General features: G+C 33.6%; 1 protein-coding gene across 19 annotated transcripts in view; it reads left to right on the top strand.

The window, feature by feature from the left end:
* Positions 1-23,038, top strand: part of Mp (collagen XV/XVIII-type protein multiplexin) — a 66,579-nt gene that overhangs the window by 13,673 nt on the left and 29,868 nt on the right. For 6 of the 19 annotated variants that reach the window (XM_070279850.1, XM_017240816.3, XM_070279854.1 and 3 more), the window contains exon 2: positions 3,013-3,300. The exons of the other annotated variants lie outside the window; for them this stretch is intronic. In XM_070279850.1, coding sequence (XP_070135951.1) covers positions 3,148-3,300 — 153 coding nt within the window. In that variant the 5' untranslated portion in view covers positions 3,013-3,147. The remainder of the gene's footprint in view (positions 1-3,012; positions 3,301-23,038) is intronic. 19 annotated transcript variants of the gene reach the window in all.

Genomic DNA, 23,038 nt, shown 5'->3' with positions numbered 1-23,038 from the left:
AATGCAATATTAGAATCCATTACGCCGACACAATTCCGAAATTCAATTTGAAATGTTTATTTACATATTCGGCTCTCCACAGCAACCCTTCCTTGCTGACCTCACCCACTTGATTGTGTTGCAAATTAGTTTTCGTCCTTGTCCAGGACTCATTCAGAATTGACCAGTTAGCATTGTTTGGCCAGTTCATACTCGGTCAATATGCTACATGTAGGGGAAACAGAAACAAACGCCTTTGTTTTTTATCGGGAATAATTGCTTTCCCTATTGAAATATGTTCTTTAGGTTCTTTAGTAATTTTTAGTTAAAATTTATCAAGCATAGTAGCTTATGTTCCACTAAAAATAGCTTTGAATATATAAAGGAATTCATTTCCATAATGAAACGATAGATCTGCCCCCCCAATAAGCATATATCGTCTTTATTTCTGCCCGAAGGACGGCCATGAGAGCCATGTAGGGCCATAGCTTTTGTATTTATGCCCATAAATGGATTTTTTATTACGTCTGGAGCTGCAGGTCGTTAAAGTTGTACATATTCGGTGCCATTTTATGATAAACCCCATCTGAGTTCAGAGTTCAGAGCTCTGATTTCTGGTTAACACATAAAACCCTTACAAAAATGCGAACTGAACGGAAACGTCTTTGATGACGACGAACTATGATTATTTTGTAATTTTATGACTGCCCCCGGAAGAGGCACAAGCCCCAACCAATGGGGCGTTACCAATAAACATAAATTATGCAAATTTTTGACTTTAATTATACGAGCTGATAGAACCGCCCCTGCTACCGCCCCCGCCTTCGTCGATTATTTGGTTTGTTATTAATTAAACGGAGCCTCCATGAGCGCGTTTTAATCATTGGGAACACGCGTCCTTATTACCATCTGTGGAATCATATAGTTTACCCCCCCCACATTGGGGGGGTCTCTGAGAATGTACCGGAGGAGCTGTCGGGCTTATCGATCAAACGATACAAAAGTCCCCGCCCTGAGGTTAGACATTAGACATTTCTTCCAGTGACGTTTTGTTTTTTTACTCCACCCCCAGTCGCAGGGATTCATGTGTGACACATGTACGGGTGTATTTCCATTCCATTCCGTTTCCGAACCCACTCCCTCCCATATCCTTGCCGACCTTGTCACAGATAAGTGCAGACAAAGGAAACTTTGTGCGGAAGACGGTGCTTATTAAAAATTACACGTCAAACATGGAAACCCAAAACGCACACACGAGATGAGTTGGCAGAACTAACTGGCTAAGGGCTGGCTTGTTTCTGGCTGGAAACCCTTTTTTAAATATGTCGAGCCATTATCTTCATTAGGCGCTAATGTCCGAAAGGGTTTCCCCATCACTGACACAACTATTTCATCCTTTTAAAAGTTTTCCTCGGCCGGATTTAACTTTTCGGCTGCCATGACAACTTCAAAAGTCGTTACTCATTTTTGTGTACTTAATTTGGAGAGGAGATATGCAGATCGTCCTTATCGCAGCACCATCCTTTCCATTTTTTGCCGGCCAAGGAGCCAGGGATTCAGGGAGCAGGTAATTTCATTAGAGAACTTGAACCGCGTCAAACTTTAAGCTTTAACTCCGAAGGCCTCCGACGGCCTGCAGTCGAATGTGGCGGCAGAATTTTAATGCCGCGTGAAGAATGCCAGGGGTGTCCTTTGGGAGGAATCCTTCGGACTCAAAGCGACCGGGAACAGGGATGACAGGGTGGAGATGTGGCCGGTCGCTTGACTTGGCATAAAAAAGTTTCTTTTCGGCTTGGCTTCCACTTTTCGGGGCGCGCTAACCAAAAAGTTTGTGTTACGCCGCCTTCGCCGACTCCTCGCTCAATAACTGGTTGGCTTTTCACCCAAAAAAGGGGCGTTCTGGCGGGTTCAGGGGCGTGGCCGGGGTGTTAAGGACTTAAGGTGAGCCGGGGAGGCGGCTCTAGACTGACACGATTATCGTAATTATGCGCCGTAGTAGCATACTTTTGTGATGGAGCTCCTGTTGTGTGTAGGCAGGGTATACTGTACAGTATGCGTGTGTCTGTTTCGGCCAACTTTTGCCGCAATTATGTAGGTTGCCAAAGTTGTTGGTCTCATTTTATTTTTATTTTTATTTCACTTTCACTTCTACCGGCCCCCAACCCCTCCAAGGACGCTGCAAAACATTCGGCTTATGCCTTTATGCGGTTGCCAAAAAAACAGAAAACGGGCGTGAGGGGGTGGCAGTTTTTCTAACAAGACATCTTGCCAACATGTGACCAATTTCAGTGCTGCCACTGACGTGGCTATAATTCAATATTTTTTGGCCAAATAAACTTGTTGGCAGCTTAACTTTTTAGCAAAAAGTCCACCTCCATGTGGCGGGCGAGACGGGGCGCATTAAAAGCGGTCCTTACAGGGTGTCAACTCGCCCTTTCCACACGTCCTTTTGGCCATATTTTTCAGCCGCCACCCTTGGTGCCGCAAATCAGTGAGAAAATGCTGACAAGCGAATGGGGGGAGGGCGGCGGAAAAAAAAACGAGAAACAGAATTAAATAAAACGTATTACATTTGTAGCGTTTACAGGAAGCGAGCGTGAGGTCCTGGCTTGAGTGCCTGTTAAGGGGCGTGTGTGTGAGGTCCTGAGTGCTTGTGGCATGTGTACAAAAACGCTTTGTGGCGAGGCAGGAAAGCCAGGCAAGGCAAGTCGATGCGAGGCAAGCACCTTCCTTCTGGCCAAACATCTGGCTGCGACGCGCCAGGATAGAGGGGTGGGAGAGAGTTCAGAAGGTTAATACTTGGCCACAAAAGCCATTAGGCATCAGCAATATCCCTAAGCCAAAGTCCAGGCGGGTCAAATACACTCGCACATCGCAAATCGAAATGGAAATGGAAATCGGAATAGAAATGGAAACAGAAATCGAACCGGACCGAAACCAAAACCAAAACCATTTGTGTGGGAGTGCAGGAGTCCTCCAGACCCCAACTACCATCCAACTAATTAATATTCCAATTTATGCATTTTCTTCCAGGCAATTCGGTTCGTCGTCGCCCGTCGTATTTTCGTTCGTTTTCCGCGTTGATTTTTCCGTAGTGCTTTCCGTCGAAAGTGTTGTATTTCGCATCGGCATCGTCATCGGTCGGAAGGCGTGTAAATATCGTACAAAATGGCAATGGTTATATCGACGCGTGCCAAGCTCGTGATTACCGCTTTGATCCTGTTCTTCCTGCTCGGCATCGTCCTTGTCACGGGCTCCACGAAGGGCTGGTTCAATCCCAACCGGTACAACGGCGCGGAGCGTGTGGCAGCTAGGATTCAGGTATGGTAACCCACTCCCGACCGCAACAAGTATTCCTCCACCATCGGAATGGCATTTCAGACTAATTAAAACCAAAAGAACTATCCAATTAATTATAATCATAATCAACACGTGTCTGCCTCACTTTACGGATGTAGCGGGCACTATGTAGCGGGTAATGGGTAATGGGCAATGTTAAATGCTTCACATCCGCCCCTTTAAACACAAACAAATGTCACCGCTGTGGGCTGTGATTCCTCTGCCGCTGACCAGGACTGGTGCTCCTGGAGGAGGTCAGGGGTGTCGGCTCTATCGCGGCTTATGCCCGTCCAGCACGCACACAGCAAACACACAGAGCACCCACAACAAGTTAGGAAACTTTTAAACACACACCGGCAAACATGCGAGCAGTCGCCGCAAGGAAAGAGCAAATAAAGCATGCCCAGGTGCACTGAGAAAAATAGGGGTAACTGGCCGTGGTACGAGAGTCCTTTACGCCAATGTGTGTCCTCTGCAATTTCTTCGAGTGTTTACATTTCCTGCACTATGCGAAAACAAATAAAGTTTATTGTGACAAATGTTTCATGACAACAGCACATTTCGTCCTGGGCCAGGACACCTGCCGCCTGTAGCCGTTGCCCGTTGTGGCCCGCTACTACTGTGCAGATATAAATAAAAAGCCATTGCAATTATTAGAGCACATTATAAGCATTTTGTTGCCGGCGCTCGCTCACAAGATAAATTGATAAACCTGACATGGGTCTGGGCTCCGTCCGGACTCCGGAGTGTTTATAACGAGCTGGGTTTTTAGTTTTGTGGCTTTTTTGGATGTCCACGCGGCGTATACGCAATGCCTGTTTTTATAACTTGTCCAGGTGCTGGGACTGTTGTTTTCCCATCCAAAGTGTTGGATGATATTCCATCAAGAGTCCTTTTAATGGCCTTTTGGTGTTTACTTTTAAGAGGTGGAACAAGCAAAGTATTTGAAAAGTATTCCTTCAATCAAGGTAATGGGAAGGAGTATACTTATTATTTGTAGATGAAAACAGCCAACATTTCTTGGGAAATACTTCTTGAACATAATTAATTTCATTAAGAAGAAACAAAGCCACATTTCAGCTTAGTTTGGTTTGGTTTAGGCCTTGAACCACAAAATATTTGCCATTTTGGAGTTCTTAGGAAATGGTTTCTGCATTTATGAATGGAATTATTTTAGAGTATTTATAATATAGTTTAATTTAATTTAATATTCAAATATATACAACTCATGGTAAAGGAACAATGCCAAAAAAAAGAGCAAAACTTTCCTTTTTGTTCTATTCTTTTCCATCGCAATCACTTCCCCTTCAAGGACCCGCCAATCCTGACCCCACAATACGAAGCAAACTTCGACTAATACCTGCATAATTGTTGTGCTAATTTTGTCAGCCCGCCCAGTTAATGTTTCTATTGACACCCGCCCGGCACGCCCCTACCGCCCCTCAAACCCGACACGGAACCTTTCCTATATTTCCCTGTAGTTGCACTGCTTTGACATTATTTACGCTTACTTATGGGCTTGGCTGGCGCTCACCTGACCCTCCCGGACTCTGAAAACAGTGATTAAACTAATTTTATGCAGCAGCGAAGCAGGACGAGGGCGACAACAAGGATACTAGCCAGGATACTGGGCAGGTGGGGCAAGGTAAGGCGAGGCGAGGCGGGGCAATAAAAAACCATTTAAAACATTCAAAGTGTCGCCTGGGAGCGCGGGGCGAAGTGAATGTCGACAAGCGTTAACGGGCTGACTTCGATATGGAAACAAAGTCGACGCTTTGGCTCTATTTTCCCATTTATTTTCATCGACTCAAACACTCGGAGAAATAATGGTTGAATTTTCCATACAGATCTTCTTCCAAAAACATTGAGTATAGGGGGTGCAAAAGGATAAGCCAGTCTGAGCTAGATCCTAAAGAGTATTATAATTTTTTTTAATATTTCCCTTATTTTGTCCAGTGTTTTTGCCAAATGTGTGAATGTGTGTGTGGTAAACGCGAAAAGGAAAACGAGCACAACAGCCAAAGAAACAAAGTTTAGCAATAAAAACCTAAAAACAGTGGAGCGAGTGGCGAGGCGCAGTCTGGCTGTTAATAAAGCCATTTCTGCATGGGCTGTCGTTCCACCTGTCTCACCTGACGCCCTCCACTAACTACCCACTAGCCTCCACCCACTGCCACCCATCACCCAGCACCCACTTTTCCACTGTGCAGCAAGGCGATGGGTTCATTAGCGATGGCTTACATTACAAAAGCTTGGCGAGGTTGTTGTCGCTGCTTTTCTAGTTTCCTTGGCGCTGTTAATTACGACCAGAAGCTAAATCGGGAAAAGGGTGGAGTAGGGAGTAAATAGGCAATCGGCTGATTTCTTGCGTCATATCCGTGTATGCATGTATATGTTGGTGGTAACGTAAATCCACAATCCAATATACACTCACATATATATATAATCCTAAATAAAAAATACATATTGACCTTTCATCCGACCCTGACATAAATATGTCTCCTGCAAGAAAGTGTCATCCGCCCCTGACATAAATAGAAAGTGATAAAAAGGGATCGCAGCAGGTCAATTGGTTCCTTTTTTTTCTTGACCCTTCAGGGTGGATTTTCACTTTTCTACGAAAAGGTTTTCTTGTGATATACTTACTCCTTGTAAAATTCTGTATTATAATTTATATTATAAAATTAAATTTTTTTATATAAGGCCGAGTTAATTTAAAATTAATTAAAAAAGAATTGGAGAAAAAAATCCTTTTAAATGATATGCAACACCATAATAAAATTTTGAATATTTTTTTAAAATAATTATTTGGTCTTCATCATTAATTTTAAATTAATTACAAAAGAATTGTCGTAAAATATACTTTTAAATGAACTGCAGCAACATGAATATAATTTTTGTAAATAAGCATTTTTTTTTTGTTCATCAATTTTATTTATTTTTTCACAATCCTGAATCTTATTTATTTTTTCACGATCCTTTTTTCACGATCCTTTTTTCACGTGGGCAGTTGAATTGGTAGGGAATTAGGCAAACGGCGTATAAGCGGCAGAAAAATTCTAGTAGTATGTAATTAGGCAAACGGCGTACGACGTAAATTTAGTGGCGCCATCTATGGGTCAAGTTTGTGTAAAATTGGGCAGCGCCATCTACCGTAATATTTTATACGCCCTCTATTGGCATAAAAGCAAACGATCATGCCAAAAAATTATACTTGCCAGGATCATCGCCGTCTATGTTTTCTATATTTTCTGATATCTTGTCTATGTTTTCTATATTTTCTGATATCTTGCATTGGGTCCCATTAAGGGAAATATGCATGTAAAGAAAAGATCATGTAAAAATGAAACTTGCTAGGATCATCGTTTGCCTAATTACATACTACTAGAATTTTTCTGCCGCTTATACGCCGTTTGCCTAATTCCCTACCAATTCAACTGCCCACGTGAAAAAAGGATCGTGAAAAAAGGATCGTGAAAAAATAAATAAGATTCAGGATTGTGAAAAAATAAATAAAATTGATGAACAAAAAAAAAATGCTTATTTACAAAAATTATATTCATGTTGCTGCAGTTCATTTAAAAGTATATTTTACGACAATTCTTTTGTAATTAATTTAAAATTAATGATGAAGACCAAATAATTATTTTAAAAAAATATTCAAAATTTTATTATGGTGTTGCATATCATTTAAAAGGATTTTTTTCTCCAATTCTTTTTTAATTAATTTTAAATTAACTCGGCCTTATATAAAAAAATTTAATTTTATAATATAAATTATAATACAGAATTTTACAAGGAGTAAGTATATCACAAGAAAACCTTTTCGTAGAAAAGTGAAAATCCACCCTGAAGGGTCAAGAAAAAAAAGGAACCAATTGACCTGCTGCGATCCCTTTTTATCACTTTCTATTTATGTCAGGGGCGGATGACACTTTCTTGCAGGAGACATATTTATGTCAGGGTCGGATGAAAGGTCAATATGTATTTTTTATTTAGGATTATATATATATGTGAGTGTATATTGGATTGTGGATTTACGTTACCACCAACATATACATGCATACACGGATATGACGCAAGAAATCAGCCGATTGCCTATTTACTCCCTACTGTAGGCTCTAGGCTCTAAGCGTTATCTTTTCTTTCGAGTCTTCTGATTGGTTTTCCCGATTCATTAACCGGAAAAATGTGGGGAAAATGGGGGTGGTTTTCATGCGTTAACTCATGTACATGTATTGATGATACCAATACATTCAAACACAAGTACCTGTTTTCCGTTTTCGAGGATCAATAGGTTTTGAGGTTTATGCTAAGAATCAAATTTTTAGTATAAATCTTGCCTTGCCGGTTAAAGCAATTTTTACGCTTTTTCTTTTTACAAAAAAATAAAAACAAAAACCTAAATCATAAAAATGGAGTCGAAAGTTGCGTGTGACTTGTGCTCTAAAGTTATTAGTGTGAATGAGTTTATAACTCATTATGATCGATGTGAAGGACCTCGAAATGCCTTCTCGGAGATGAAGAAGAAATCTCAGGCCAACGGTTTGGCGAAAGCTTTGTATCGTTCGCGAACAACGGTGACCAAAAAGCAGGAGGAAAATCAACAACCAAAAATTCAAGGAATCAGGAACCAAGGAACTACATCAAAACATAGTATTTTCAACGTATCATCAGCGGTCAAACGGAAGGCTGGTGTGTCCAAGGAAACTAGCCCTCAAGAGGGGCAACCCATGGATATTGAAGAACAGCCATCAACATCAAAAAGGGCTAGACTAGACCGCATAATTGCTGAGAAGAATATTTGTCCCGATTGTAAGCAAAATTGTGCTTTCGTTGAGGAAAGAATTCATTTACATTCTCCAAATCATAGAGCAGCATTAAGGAAACTTGTGTGGCAAAATGCTAACATTTTTCCTATAACCCAAAGTGATACTTTTTACACAAAAAAGTATAAAGTATTCGGAGTGCGCGATCTAGATTTAAAAGAATTTTACATTGGATGTAAAAATAATCTTATAAACATTATAAAATATGCACTTAGCGAATTAAGAGCTATAAAAGTGCGTCTATCAGTTCATGGAAAATATGTAAAACCGACTGAAGAAACTGATAAGATGCAAGAGGAAACAAAACATTTCTCGACAAACTATAAAGCAATTTACGTCAGCTCATATAATGACGTCGAATACATTTTAAATGACGATAACGAAATGTTAATTGCAAAAGCCGATGAATTCCAGGAGAGGGATTCTGGATGGGCTATTAAGCATTTTACATTTTATGAAATACAAATATTAAAGCTAGAGCACCTTCCTGGATCAGGATATGTTGAAGCACCTAAGAGCATAAGAAAAAGAAATGCTCTCATAAATGTTAAAAATAATGACATTTATTGTTTTAAGTGGTGTATTTTGGCTCACATAGCATATATGAAACACATTCAAATAAATTTTGGTACATCAGCGCAAAAAAAATCAGCTCGCGAAAAACTGCCCAGAACTTCATTTTATGGGATTTTTGATATTAGCCAACCAATTATAACATATGAACAACAAATATTAAACTTTTCGGGAATAGAGTTTCCCATTACAAAGAATGGAATAAAGCTGTTCGAGAAAAATAACTCAAATTACAGCATAAATGTATATGAAATTTATGATGGTCGCATAGAAGGTCCTACAATTAGAACTAAAGAAGTAAAAATCCATCATATCGATATATTGGGAATAGAAAATCCTAAAAAAAATTGTTTGCATTATGCGTACATTACAAGCATAAAAACATTGTGTAAATCACAAGTGAACAACTCAAATTCGGAGAGATATTTTTGTAGAAATTGCCTACAATTTTATTGCAGCACTAACAAGACCCACAATCTAAAGGAGTGCGGTCAAGTGGCTTCACTATACCCACAACCAAACACTAAAACCAAATTTGAAAATTTTTCAAAAAAACTGGCACCACCCGTGGTAATTTATGCGGACATTGAGGCAGTTTTGGAACATTACCAAACAGCCTCAAATAATCCAAACGAATCCTATACCAAGCCTGTGCAGAAACATACAGCATGTGCTGTTTCGTTTTATGTTGCCCATAAATACAACCCTCAGCTGAATAAATTATGGACCTATGAAGGTAAATAAATTATTTTAAAATAAATAAAAAGTTTTAAAGTTAATAAATTTTTCCTTTTTACAAATTACAGGACATGACTGTATGAAGGTTTTTGTTAAAACTTTGGAAGAGGAGACAATGGCCTTATATAGCAAATACTGGAAGGGATCAAAAAAACCTATATATAACTTTGACATCTGCGATGAGGACTACCAGGAGCATGGGAACTGCTATGCGTGTGAAGAGGTCATCAGTACGGATGAACGCGTACAATATTTTAACCAGTTCACGGGTAAATACCAAGGTCCTATCCATAGAAGTTGTAAAGATAGTTTTAAGTTAAAAGCTTATTTCCCTGTAGTTTTTCATAATTTATCAAGATACGATATCCACCTCTTTATTAATGCCCTAGGGGGTAAATTGAAACCAATACCCTCTACTAAAGAGTTATATATTGCTCTAAATCAGACAATTTTTGAAAAGGGAAAGACTAATTATACTATAAAGTACATAGATTCCAATAGGTTTTTAAATTCTAGTTTAGAAAAATTAGCTTACAACATGGAAGATAAAGATTTTAAAATATTAAAATCAAAATTTAGTGGAGAGAAGTTTAGGCAAATGAGAAGAAAGGGAGTATTTCCCTATGATTATTTGGATAGTTTTGAAAAATTCAATGAAACCGAACTTCCTCCTAGGGAATATTTTTATAATTCGTTGAAAGACGAAGAGTGTAGTATTAGCGAATACAATTTCGCTAAAGAAATTTGGAGTTCGTTTCAGTGCAGAACTCTAAAAGACTATATGAAATTGTATTTGGAGAGTGACGTACTAATTTTAGCAGACGTTTTTGAAAACTTCCGTAATATATGCTCAAAAATTTATAAATTAGACCCTGTTAATTATGTTTCAGCCCCATCTATTTCATGGGATGCTATGCTGAAGTATACTAAAGTAGAGTTAGATTTAATAAGTGACCCCAACATTTACAATTTTGTTAAAAGAGGTATACGGGGCGGTCTGACTCAATGTACTCAAAGAATTTCAAAAGCAAATAATGAGTACATGAGAAATTATGATAAAACAAAACCAAAAAATTATTTGTCGTATATTGACGCAAATAATTTATATGGTTGGGCTATGAGCCAAAAACTCCCATTTTCAAATTTTCAATTTTTAAGCGAAGATGAAACCAATTTATTTGATGTAGAAAATGCTGATTCCTCAGGAGACACAGGATATATTTTAGAAGTAGATTTAGAATATCCTGATGAAATTCATGACAAACATAACAGTCTACCATTTTGTCCTGAAAACAAGGTTCCCCCAGGAGGAAAACAACCAAAATTAATAGCTGATTTAAATTCTAAAGAGTTTTATATTATTCATTTAAAACAGCTTCAATTGTGTCTTAAACAGGGATTAAAATTAAAGAAAATTCATAGAATTTTATCTTTTAATCAGTCATACTGGTTAAAGCCCTATATAGATTTAAATACCCAACATAGAAAAATAGCAAAAAATGAATTTGAAAAAAATTTTTATAAATTAATGAATAATGCCGTATACGGCAAAACCATGGAAAACGTAGAAAAGCGTCGAGAAATAACACTAGTAACTCGTTATGAATCGGCTCAAAACTCTCCAGGGTTTAGACAACTAGTTGCAAGGAATAATTTTCATAGTTTAGAAATTTTTGGAGAAAATTTAGCTGCAATTGAGACTACAAAGACTTCAATTTTGTATGATAAGCCTATTTATATTGGATTTACTGTTCTCGATTTGTCCAAATGGCTAATGTATGATTACTATTATAACTTTTTATTAGTAGAGTGTCCCTCAGCAAAAATAATATATATGGATACAGACTCTTTTATAGTTTCCTGTGAAGAGGATATATACAAAATAATAAAAAAAAATTCTAGCCGTTTTGACACATCAAATTATGAGACAGGAAACCGATTCAACATTATTCAAGCTAACAACAAAGAATTGGGCTTATTCAAAGATGAAAATGCTGGAAAAATTATGACCTCTTTCGCGGGTCTAAAAGCTAAAGCATATTCATTTTTAGTAGAAAACAATGACGAATATATAGATACAAAGAAAGTTAAGGGTGTTAAGCAATCAGTAATCAAAAAACTGTGTCATTTAGATTATATTGAATGTATTAGACATATGAAAACGTACTATGGAGAACAAAGATGTATAAGAAGTAGGGGCCATCAGTTATATACTGATGTAGTTAATAAAGTAAGTCTTAGCCCTAGAGATGATAAAAGATGGGTATTAGCTTGTAATATTAATACTTTAGCATATGGGCATTATAAATTAAGATCTTTATTAAATACAAATGGATAATGTCAATAATATTGTACGTATTTTTAAAAATATTAAATAAGCGACAAAAAAAAAAAATAAATAAATAAAAATAAAAATAAAAAAAAAAAAAAAACAAAAAAATAAAATAAAAATAAATAATAATAATAAAAATTAAAAATGTATATAAATAATAATAATAATTAAAAATGTATATATGTATGTATAATTTGTATAAATAAATTCCAAATTGTAAAATTTTATTTTAATAAATCTGTTTTATTTATCCATGAGTTATGTGTTTCATCAAAACCTAGCCATTTTACAAAAATTTGGTCTTTTTTTCTTTTTATTACTTTTTCAACTAGGAATGCACTTTTATCTTTAACTTTTTGAATTTCAGCTTCATAAAATGTACCTTTTATAGGGTCACCCTTATAATCAATGAGCTCGTAAGTAACTGGGAATGTAGTCCTTATTTTTGAAATTGTAAATATTTCAGTGGTCCAGTTAGGTTCATATCCTTTAACAAATACACCCTTGTATTTGCTTATTCTAACATGGTCTCCTACTACATATTTATGCCTTGGAAATACCTTAACAATGTTATAACATTTTTTCAAAATAAACTCTTCATTCTGTTTACAAACATCGATTGGCCTCATTTTTATAGTTCTGTGGTAAGAATGGTTGTAGTCTTCTACAAGCGAATTCAAATGGGTAATCCATCGATAATTTCCATTAAAACTAAACATTTTCCACATCCTATTTTTTAAAGTTCTGTTAAATCGTTCACAAATCGAAGCCTTAAGGTGTGTAAATGTATGATAATGATTTATATTATTTTTCTTCATAAGTTCTTTAAAGAGTTGATTAAAAAATTCTTTGCCTTGATCGGAATGTATATTTTTTGGCTTGTATTTGGAATCTTTCAATATAGATTTCATAACAGTTGCAACATCCATTGCCGATTTTGATTTTACAGGCTTAGCAAAAGCATATTTTGAAAATGTATCAATAACCGTTAGTAAATATTTATATCCATTATTCTGATTGGAATAGGGGATCATTTCAACCAAATCAATTTGCCAAGTATCATGAAACCCTTTTTGAACGAACTTTCGACGTAAAAAATTTTTTCTACAAGTTTTATGTATTTCATCAACAACTTGTTGCTTACTCATTTTTATTTAAAAAAAACAAACTTATTTTTTATTGTTAATGTCTGAGGTCTTAGAGATTAATGATTTCTTATAATGAATTACATCTTCTTTTATTTCTTTTGTCATTTTTTTAGATATTTCGAAACATAAACGTGTTAAATCTATTTGAACATTTTTATCATAGTTACCATCTAAATCAGATAATTGAATATCGAATTTTTGTAAAGAGACACACTTCGGAATGATATGATTATAGTACAGATAGGATATTTGCTGTTTTAATATAGTGTTCCAACATAAAAATGTAGTTAAAAATATAGCTAGGCGAATTAATGATCTCCAAGTTTCACTATCTATTTCAATTTTATTACCGAATTGATTTAGTATCAGAACATATTGTTTATCTGATTTTCTAAATCTAAAATTACATTTAATAGTTGATAAAATAGGGTGATCCAAAACTGTATCAGACATTAGGAAGTCATATTGATCAATCTTTAATTGTATAAATTCCTTGTATGTAAGCAGTTGCATCCATTCTTCTTTATCAAATCCAATATAATTGTTTTTGTGCTGCTGCATCCAAATCATTGGAGTAAATTTTCTAGATGTCGAAAATCCACATTTTATTTTCAAATTTTGAGCCACAAAATATTCAAAACCAAATATAACTTCATGGTTCTGTTTTTTTCTTATGGCTCTTTCTCTTTTAGCTTGGAGTGTATCCATTGAATCTGAATGTTATTAACAAACTGAAATTAGTTACTAAAATGTGTGGTTTATAAAGGGCTTAGTATGACGTATATACATATATATATATTATACATTATGTATTACATAATGAAATGAAATATATATCCATATATACAAACTCCTAAGATGTGAGAGCAACTTTTATATTATATATTACATAATGCATGTATTATATAATAAAATGAATGGTATATAAAGACCCAAAATGTAGACACCAAAGTCAGTTTACATTTAAAACTCATTCTAAAATGACTAAATTTGATAGATCAAATTCCGTTATAGTAGATTTTCAATATGTTGTTGGAAATAACAATCAAATTTTTGTTAAGGAATTGGCCTTCATGCCTGGAGGAACTGTAATACCAAACTTCTTTCACTTCAAACCTCCATACAACATTAAGGAGTTGAATTATGATACATTACAACAACATAATATTCATCGAAAAAACATAAACGGATTGGACTGGATGGAAGGAGAAATACCCTATAACTGCTTAAGCGATGTACTTTCTCCACTAAATAAGTTTTCCAATATAATTGTACGTGGCGAAGTAAAAAAGGAATTTTTATCAAAGTTTCTATCGAATAATATTATTGATATAGATATAGGAAAGAGCCTGACATGTTATCCTAATTTTTTTACCAACTGTAAAATTCACAAAAAACTTAAGCTTAGATGTGCTCTAAATAATTTATTTAAGCTTTTTGTAATTTTAGAAAACTGTAATTACGATATATACTATAACGGAGAATCATATGTATAAATTACTTTAATAAACAGTATGATTTTAGTACTTTAATTGAGAAGTTGTTTTAGCAAAATGGATCGCATCTTTGGAAAAGATCCTCGTAAAAAAGGATACAGTCAACTTATATACTGCAACTATTGTGGTTCTGATACTCATTTTGAAAAGGACTGCGCTAAAAAACGGGACCAGGAAAAAAATCATTAGAAACATTTTTTTTTTTTTGATAATTAGCATTGAATAAACAAAAAACTTTTATCAAAATGTTTACACAATTTGTTCATCCTTTTACGATGCTTATTTGTGGTCCCTCAGGATCGGGTAAAACAACATTTTTGAAAAATTTAATAAATGGAAGGAAGGACTTAATAAGTACTTCAATTGATAGAATAATATGGTGTTACGGTGAAGAGCAAGCGAAACCAAATTTTACCAATATTGAATATTACCATGGGGTACCTGACTCCATTGAAAATGAAAATAATGAACCTATACTTTTGGTATTAGATGATTTGATGATGGGAGCATTTAATAAAAATGTATGTGAACTTTTTACCAAAGGATCTCATCATCGAAATTTATCTGTAATTGTTGTAACACAAAATATATTTCATAAATCTACTCACACCCGAGACATATCACTAAATACAAAATACATTGTGGCATTTAAAAATCCTAGAGACAAATTACAATTTCAATGTTTAGCTAGACAGATATATCCTGAAAACCCTAAAGAACTTTTTAGAATATATAAAGAAGTCACGAATGAACCTCATGGTTATTTACTTATTGATCTTACGCAAGGAATAAATGATCTTTTAAGATTTAGAACAGAGATTTTTAATCCATTATATTCAATTTGCTATTCAGATGAAAATGGTTTGCAAAAAGAGCATAAGGCGATTGAAAGCGAACAAACATTTATTGTATGTGCTCAAAAAAGCAAATAATAAACTTCGAAAAGCGATTATTTGCAATAGTGATAGCGAGTTAGTAAAAACATTGTCGGAGATAGTGATAAATACTTTAAAAGGAAACCATAAAATATCAAAAAATATCTTAAATTCATTAAAAAAGTATAAAAATGTATTACGACATATTTCCAGCTCAAAACAATCTTTAAATTCTAAGAGAAGAGTTCTTATTCAAAAAGGCGGATTTTTACCAATTTTAATAAGTTCATTGCTTTCTGGGATTTTTGGAAAAATTTTGAATCATGATTAAAAGTAAGCATGAGCTAAATAAAGTAATCTTAATGCATCCAAATGCATACCATAAACTTTTAGTAAATGATCGAGGAAATGATCTTATAAATTTAAAATTTTTACCAATTTTAAACAATAAAAAAATTAGTGATTATGATAAATGGATTAAAATTCAACAAGAATTATGTGCATACCAAAATAAAAAGAGAAACAAAGCTGTTTTGCATCAATCGGTATCGAAACCCCCGTTTTCATTAAATCAAAATGTAGAAACCCAAACATATATAGATGATTGGAAAGATTCTATTGCCAGTACTTCTAAAGAATACAAGAACGAGTCATCATTTAAAAGAGAGGATTTACCCGATTTAGCCATTTTACCCAGCGATGAAGAAGAACAATCATCTGAGAAATCTGTTTCAATTCCAATTAATAATAAACGAACACTCGCAGATACTTCTTTCACTGATGATAAGATTTTAAAAAAATCATTAGTTGAGAAAACAAGAATTATAAAAGGAAATTCTACTGAAAAGAAACTGAAACTGAGAAATAAGGTTAAAAAGAATAGAGATTCCCCCTATCCACTAAGAAATCTTAAGTATATAAGTGATTTAGAAAAATTGCAAAGGGCAAACCGCAAAGAAAACAATATCCAAATTGGTAAAAATAAATTAAATTGGATCTCATATTCTTAACTGCAGAGCTTAAAATGTTTTTTCAAAACGAGTTTTATATTACATTGCTCAGCAATGACTCCTTAAATGTGTTTCCTGATAATGTAAAATGCGCTTTTACAAATATTGTAAACCTTCCTGAAACAATGTCTGAGGAATGGGAAGTCGGTATAACTGATATATATTTAAATAATTCTTTTCGAAAAAATCCTAAAAAAAGGAGAGAAACAAAAGAAAATGAATCAGAAGAATCAAGCTCTAATTCAACAGAATTTATAAGTTTAGTAAATTCTGAAACATTTCGATACAAATCGACATCAATGAAAGCGGATGAGATGGAATGCGGTGCAATATTTATTTACACGGACATTATAAAGCCTCGTTGTGTAGGAAGCAAAAGACCACGTTGCTTAAGAGTTTTATTTACAAATGGAAAAGAAAAATTTATGCAGTTTAGAAATGTTGAATATTATCCTATTGAAAATTTTTCACCAAACGAAATTTCAATATTAATTACTGATTCAAGTGGATATAAAATCCCCTTTGAAACTTCATCAGTTCCAATTTTTCTAACTCTGCATTTTAGAAAAAGAAGAAAAAGTCTATAAATAATAATGTTAAGGGAAACTAACATTTAGAATTGATTTACCAACCATGGCGAAATGTTATCATCAATATTATTTAAATCAGTGCGGTGGAAGCTTAAGTAACATAGGTAGTCTCTATGTTTCCCCAAGAATTGTTCAGCATGGTCGTGGTATTGGAAATTTCTTTAGTGGACTTTTTAATTACATTAAGCCGCTTTTTCTGTCAGGGATAAATGCACTTAAAAATCAAGCTGCTGAAACCGGAAAGGCTGTTATAAATGATTTGGGTCGAAAACCTCTACGAAATATCATTCAAGAACAAAGTAAAATCGCATTACATAATCTATCTGACAAAGCAATTCATAAAATTACTAAATTACAAAGTGGTAAAGGAAAAAGGCATAAAAAGAGGAGACCAAGAAAAAATCGCAATCATTTAACAACTAAACAACGTCGTAAACATACGCGTTCAAAAAAGTCAAGAAAAAAAGCATCTAAAAAATTTAAAATTAGTGACATATTTTCCAAATCAAAATGAGTAATCACATTGAATGCATGAAAAGCGAATTGGATCTTTTTGAGCCTCATCCAACGCAAAGCTGTATTTTGAAAACCGAAGAAGTTTCATACAACCCTATTGCTTCTTTGGATAGTGCTTCATCAATTGAATTCGTTTGTTTAGGAAATGGAGAAACCTACAGAGATCTTTCAAGTGTTTACTTAAAACTTGTGGTTCAACTTAAAAAAATTGATAATAGTAGTATTGAAGGAAATGCTGTTGGTGTAGCAAATAATATATTGCATTCTATATTTAGAAGCTCATCTGTATATTTAAATAATACTTTGGTTTCCCAAAGCGACAATAATTATCATTATAGATCATATTTGCAAACAATTTTAAACTATGGTTGTGATGCAAGTGAAAGTCATTTAGCAACACAAGGATATTTCCCAAATTATGGTACCCAAACACCATTTAAAAGTGATGGCAGTCAAATTCTTAAAAACATGTTTCAAAATAGTAATAAAGTAGAATTATTTGGAAAAGTGCATGGAGATATTTTCAACCAACCAAAACTGCTTGTAAATAATGTTGATTTGCGCATTACTTTTAATATTGAAAAAACAGCATTTTATTTATTGGAAACCGAAACTGAATCGAATCTAAAGATCTTGGAAGCCCAGCTGTTCATGAATCATGTAGTAGTCAACCCCAGCATTTTATTAGCTCATCATCACGTTTTACAATCAAAAAATGCAATATACCCATACAATAAAGTTGAAGTAAAATCATTCACAATATACCCAGGAAATAATACATTATCCATCGATAACGCAGTTATTGGTCAAATTCCAAATTTTTTGGCCTTTTGTATGGTAAAAAACAGAGCATACTCAGGAAATCGAGGATTAGATCCTTTTAATTTTGAAAACTTTAAAATACAACGATTCAATCTGCTAGTTAATGGAGTACAGGTACCTTCTCAGGCACTTGAATTTGATTTCTCAAATCCTACCAATACCCAAAGTTCAAGAGCATATAATTTACTATTTAAAGCTTGTGGAATTAAGCATTATGATCGTGGACTCCAAATTTCCAAGGATATGTTTGACAAAAATAATTTTATATTAGCGTTTGATTTAACTGCTGATCACTCCAATTCTAGTGTTTGCGCTAACCTGATTTCTCAAGGAACGATCAGAATAGAAGGAAGATTCTCTGAGCCTCTGGCTGAGGCTGTTACTTGCATTGTTTATTGTGAATACGACTCTATGATTGATATTGATAAGCATCGAAATATTCGAGTACTTTTGTAAAAATGAATACAATACAAATCATGGACTTGCTCTCCAAGCATCCTCAAACTAAAAAAATATTTAAAGGGGTTTTTTCGGCCGATAAACTACCAAAAGAAATTCGTGAATATCCAGCATTGATTGTAGCTAACACTGATTATTCATACCAACCAGGAATGCATTGGGTTGCATTTTACTTCTATAACAAAAAGTCAGCAGAATTTTTCGATTCTTATGGACAATATCCTCAGAAAAAAGAATTTATTGCATTTTTAAAAAGAAATGCATCAAAATATACTTATAACAAGCAACAATTGCAAGGATACTTTTCAAATACCTGTGGACATTACTGCATGCTTTTTGGTCTTTACAAAAGCAATCGAAAAACTTTAAAGAGTTTTACACAGAATTTTAAGATAAAAGATTTCACCTATAATGATAAGTTAATTTCAAAAATGTTTAGTAAATGTTTTAAATGATTTAAAAATTTTTTTTTTTTTTTTTTGTAACCCAATATGAAAAATAAACAATATTATTTATAATATCTATAAAAAAACTTTTTTATTTTCATGGATTTGGATACATTCTTTTAGTTATTTTATAGTATCTTATCATAATATCCGTAGCTTCCTTTATATATAGAGGAAGTTTGTTGCAGTTACAAGTGTCTGGACCTTCGGTTGCTTCATCATCACTCCAGGGACATATTTTGTAGTGGAATCCATATTTCGAGTACAGCATTTCCTTTTCTTCCAAATCCTCTAAAGTTGTTTTTAAAAATTGAAGTTTTTTAAGGTGCTCCTCGAAAAGCATATCTTCAAATTGAAGTAAAAATAATTTTATTTGATGCGCGTACATCGAGAGGCTTGAGAGAGGAGTTGTTTTTGATTTAAGGGAAAAAATGAAACTGATAAAACATTATAAGGAATCGACTCTTTTATACAGTTACTCCTTTGAGATAAATTGTAAACAGGCTGAGCTATATCTAGTCATCTCTTTTCCTTTATATACAAGATGCGTTATTCCATTTTCCTTCAATTTCTTAAATGGTGTTTTAGTTGAAAATTTATTCACGTAGCTCTTTGGTAAAAATATCCAGAGTGGTTCGTCGTCCTTATCAGTCAAATAAAGGGCTATTTTCGTCCCATATGTGGTTTTCTTTATCTTACATCCAATGATCTTGTATTCGAAATTAATACATAGGTCTTCAGTCTTTGTGTAGCCAATAACAGGCTTTTGATCATTCAAAGTATCTAAGAAAGACTATGATATACATAAACATAAGGATATTTTTTGATTGGCTGTGAGAATTTGTAAACATACCATCATTTATAACTCACGTACTCCTGGATTCGCTTCAAAAAGGTTACTGTTAGGTACTAATCAATTTATTTAATGATCCCGCTCTTTTATACCTTTCAATAATAAATTCACTCTTCTTTGTGGTTACATATATACATATACATACATATTTATTTATATATATATATAAGTATATTGATACGAATAATATACTTTTATTTAAATGAAAGGGATGACATCATACCACTTTTATAAATGTATTTGTGTATATAAAGAATTTATAGCTAGGGATATGGTAATTATTATTAGGAATGAAAGAGATGACTGCATGGGTCATTTAATTTTAAAATATATAGGTCAATTATATACCATAGCACAGATTCAATCTTAAAAATATAATATAAAAACAAGTTCTAGTGTTGCTTTTTATCAGTTTATTTTCAAATCTTCGAAATGAAAACGTTCGTTTGTGATCTCTGTATAGAAAGTCCTTCCTTTAAATATCGCTATGGATTAAAACGTCACATTCTAAAAAAACACAACTTCAGCAATACAAAAGCCAGATCCTCATACTATAACTGCTACTTCTGTCCTGAAGTGAAAAAGTACTGGCTCCGAAGTGAATTATACACCCATTTCTTGATGGATCATCCAACGATATTAATTGAAATAATTAACTTAACACAAACTTCAAAATATTTCTTTTAAATTTTAAATCTTGGTGTTAATTTAATTTCAATCAACTATTTTAAATATTAATGTATTTTAATTTTTAAGTTCATTTTAACTAAACTTTGATAAAAAGAAAGATTTCAAAAATAATTTTGTTTGAATAATTATTTATTTTTCATGAATTAAAAATAATTACACAATAATAAAATAACATAGTTTTTAATTTATTCATTATTTATAAGCCAATCGATTAAAATTTTGTCGAATTCCTCATCCATTAAACTTTCATAATTATCTTTTCCCTCATTAACTTCCAAAAATATGTGGTCATCATCCGGGAAAGTAAACTCTGGTTTTGATGATATTTCCACTAGTTCTGGGGTCTCCGGAATAAAGCACGGAGAAGCAGGTATGTCGTCGTCGAAATCCTCAAATATATTTTCTTGAGTGTCCGGGACATACATTTTATCCTCGATGATAGTTAATTCGTAATCCCATGTTGGAGTTAGCAAATCGTACATGGATGTCAGAGAATCATCCTGTAGATTATTAAATAGCTCTTCTTGTGTATTTTTCCCAATACCAATTAATGATAAAAGTGCACCGTTTGATACACAAATATCACTAAGTGCTGGTTGGGTATCCTCGAATATAATTTCCAGCTCGCTCATTTTTTTTTTCTTTATATTTTAACTTCAAACTCTTTCTTTAGGATTTGGATTTATACTAAAAATTTGATTCTTAGCATAAACCTCAAAACCTATTGATCCTCGAAAACGGAAAACAGGTACTTGTGTTTGAATGTATTGGTATCATCAATACATGTACATGAGTTAACGCATGAAAACCACCCCCATTTTCCCCACATTTTTCCGGTTAATGAATCGGGAAAACCAATCAGAAGACTCGAAAGAAAAGATAACGCTTAGAGCCTAGAGCCTACAGTAGGGAGTAAATAGGCAATCGGCTGATTTCTTGCGTCATATCCGTGTATGCATGTATATGTTGGTGGTAACGTAAATCCACAATCCAATATACACTCACATATATATATAATCCTAAATAAAAAATACATATTGACCTTTCATCCGACCCTGACATAAATATGTCTCCTGCAAGAAAGTGTCATCCGCCCCTGACATAAATAGAAAGTGATAAAAAGGGATCGCAGCAGGTCAATTGGTTCCTTTTTTTTCTTGACCCTTCAGGGTGGATTTTCACTTTTCTACGAAAAGGTTTTCTTGTGATATACTTACTCCTTGTAAAATTCTGTATTATAATTTATATTATAAAATTAAATTTTTTTATATAAGGCCGAGTTAATTTAAAATTAATTAAAAAAGAATTGGAGAAAAAAATCCTTTTAAATGATATGCAACACCATAATAAAATTTTGAATATTTTTTTAAAATAATTATTTGGTCTTCATCATTAATTTTAAATTAATTACAAAAGAATTGTCGTAAAATATACTTTTAAATGAACTGCAGCAACATGAATATAATTTTTGTAAATAAGCATTTTTTTTTTGTTCATCAATTTTATTTATTTTTTCACAATCCTGAATCTTATTTATTTTTTCACGATCCTTTTTTCACGATCCTTTTTTCACGTGGGCAGTTGAATTGGTAGGGAATTAGGCAAACGGCGTATAAGCGGCAGAAAAATTCTAGTAGTATGTAATTAGGCAAACGATGATCCTAGCAAGTTTCATTTTTACATGATCTTTTCTTTACATGCATATTTCCCTTAATGGGACCCAATGCAAGATATCAGAAAATATAGAAAACATAGACAAGATATCAGAAAATATAGAAAACATAGACGGCGATGATCCTGGCAAGTATAATTTTTTGGCATGATCGTTTGCTTTTATGCCAATAGAGGGCGTATAAAATATTACGGTAGATGGCGCTGCCCAATTTTACACAAACTTGACCCATAGATGGCGCCACTAAATTTACGTCGTACGCCGTTTGCCTAATTACATACTACTAGAATTTTTCTGCCGCTTATACGCCGTTTGCCTAATTCCCTACCAATTCAACTGCCCACGTGAAAAAAGGATCGTGAAAAAAGGATCGTGAAAAAATAAATAAGATTCAGGATTGTGAAAAAATAAATAAAATTGATGAACAAAAAAAAAATGCTTATTTACAAAAATTATATTCATGTTGCTGCAGTTCATTTAAAAGTATATTTTACGACAATTCTTTTGTAATTAATTTAAAATTAATGATGAAGACCAAATAATTATTTTAAAAAAATATTCAAAATTTTATTATGGTGTTGCATATCATTTAAAAGGATTTTTTTCTCCAATTCTTTTTTAATTAATTTTAAATTAACTCGGCCTTATATAAAAAAATTTAATTTTATAAT

Source organism: Drosophila bipectinata, chromosome 3L (genome assembly GCF_030179905.1).
Source record: "Drosophila bipectinata strain 14024-0381.07 chromosome 3L, DbipHiC1v2, whole genome shotgun sequence".
NCBI classification, from domain to species: domain Eukaryota; kingdom Metazoa; phylum Arthropoda; class Insecta; order Diptera; family Drosophilidae; genus Drosophila; species Drosophila bipectinata.
This window is presented reverse-complemented; position numbering and strand designations above follow the sequence as displayed.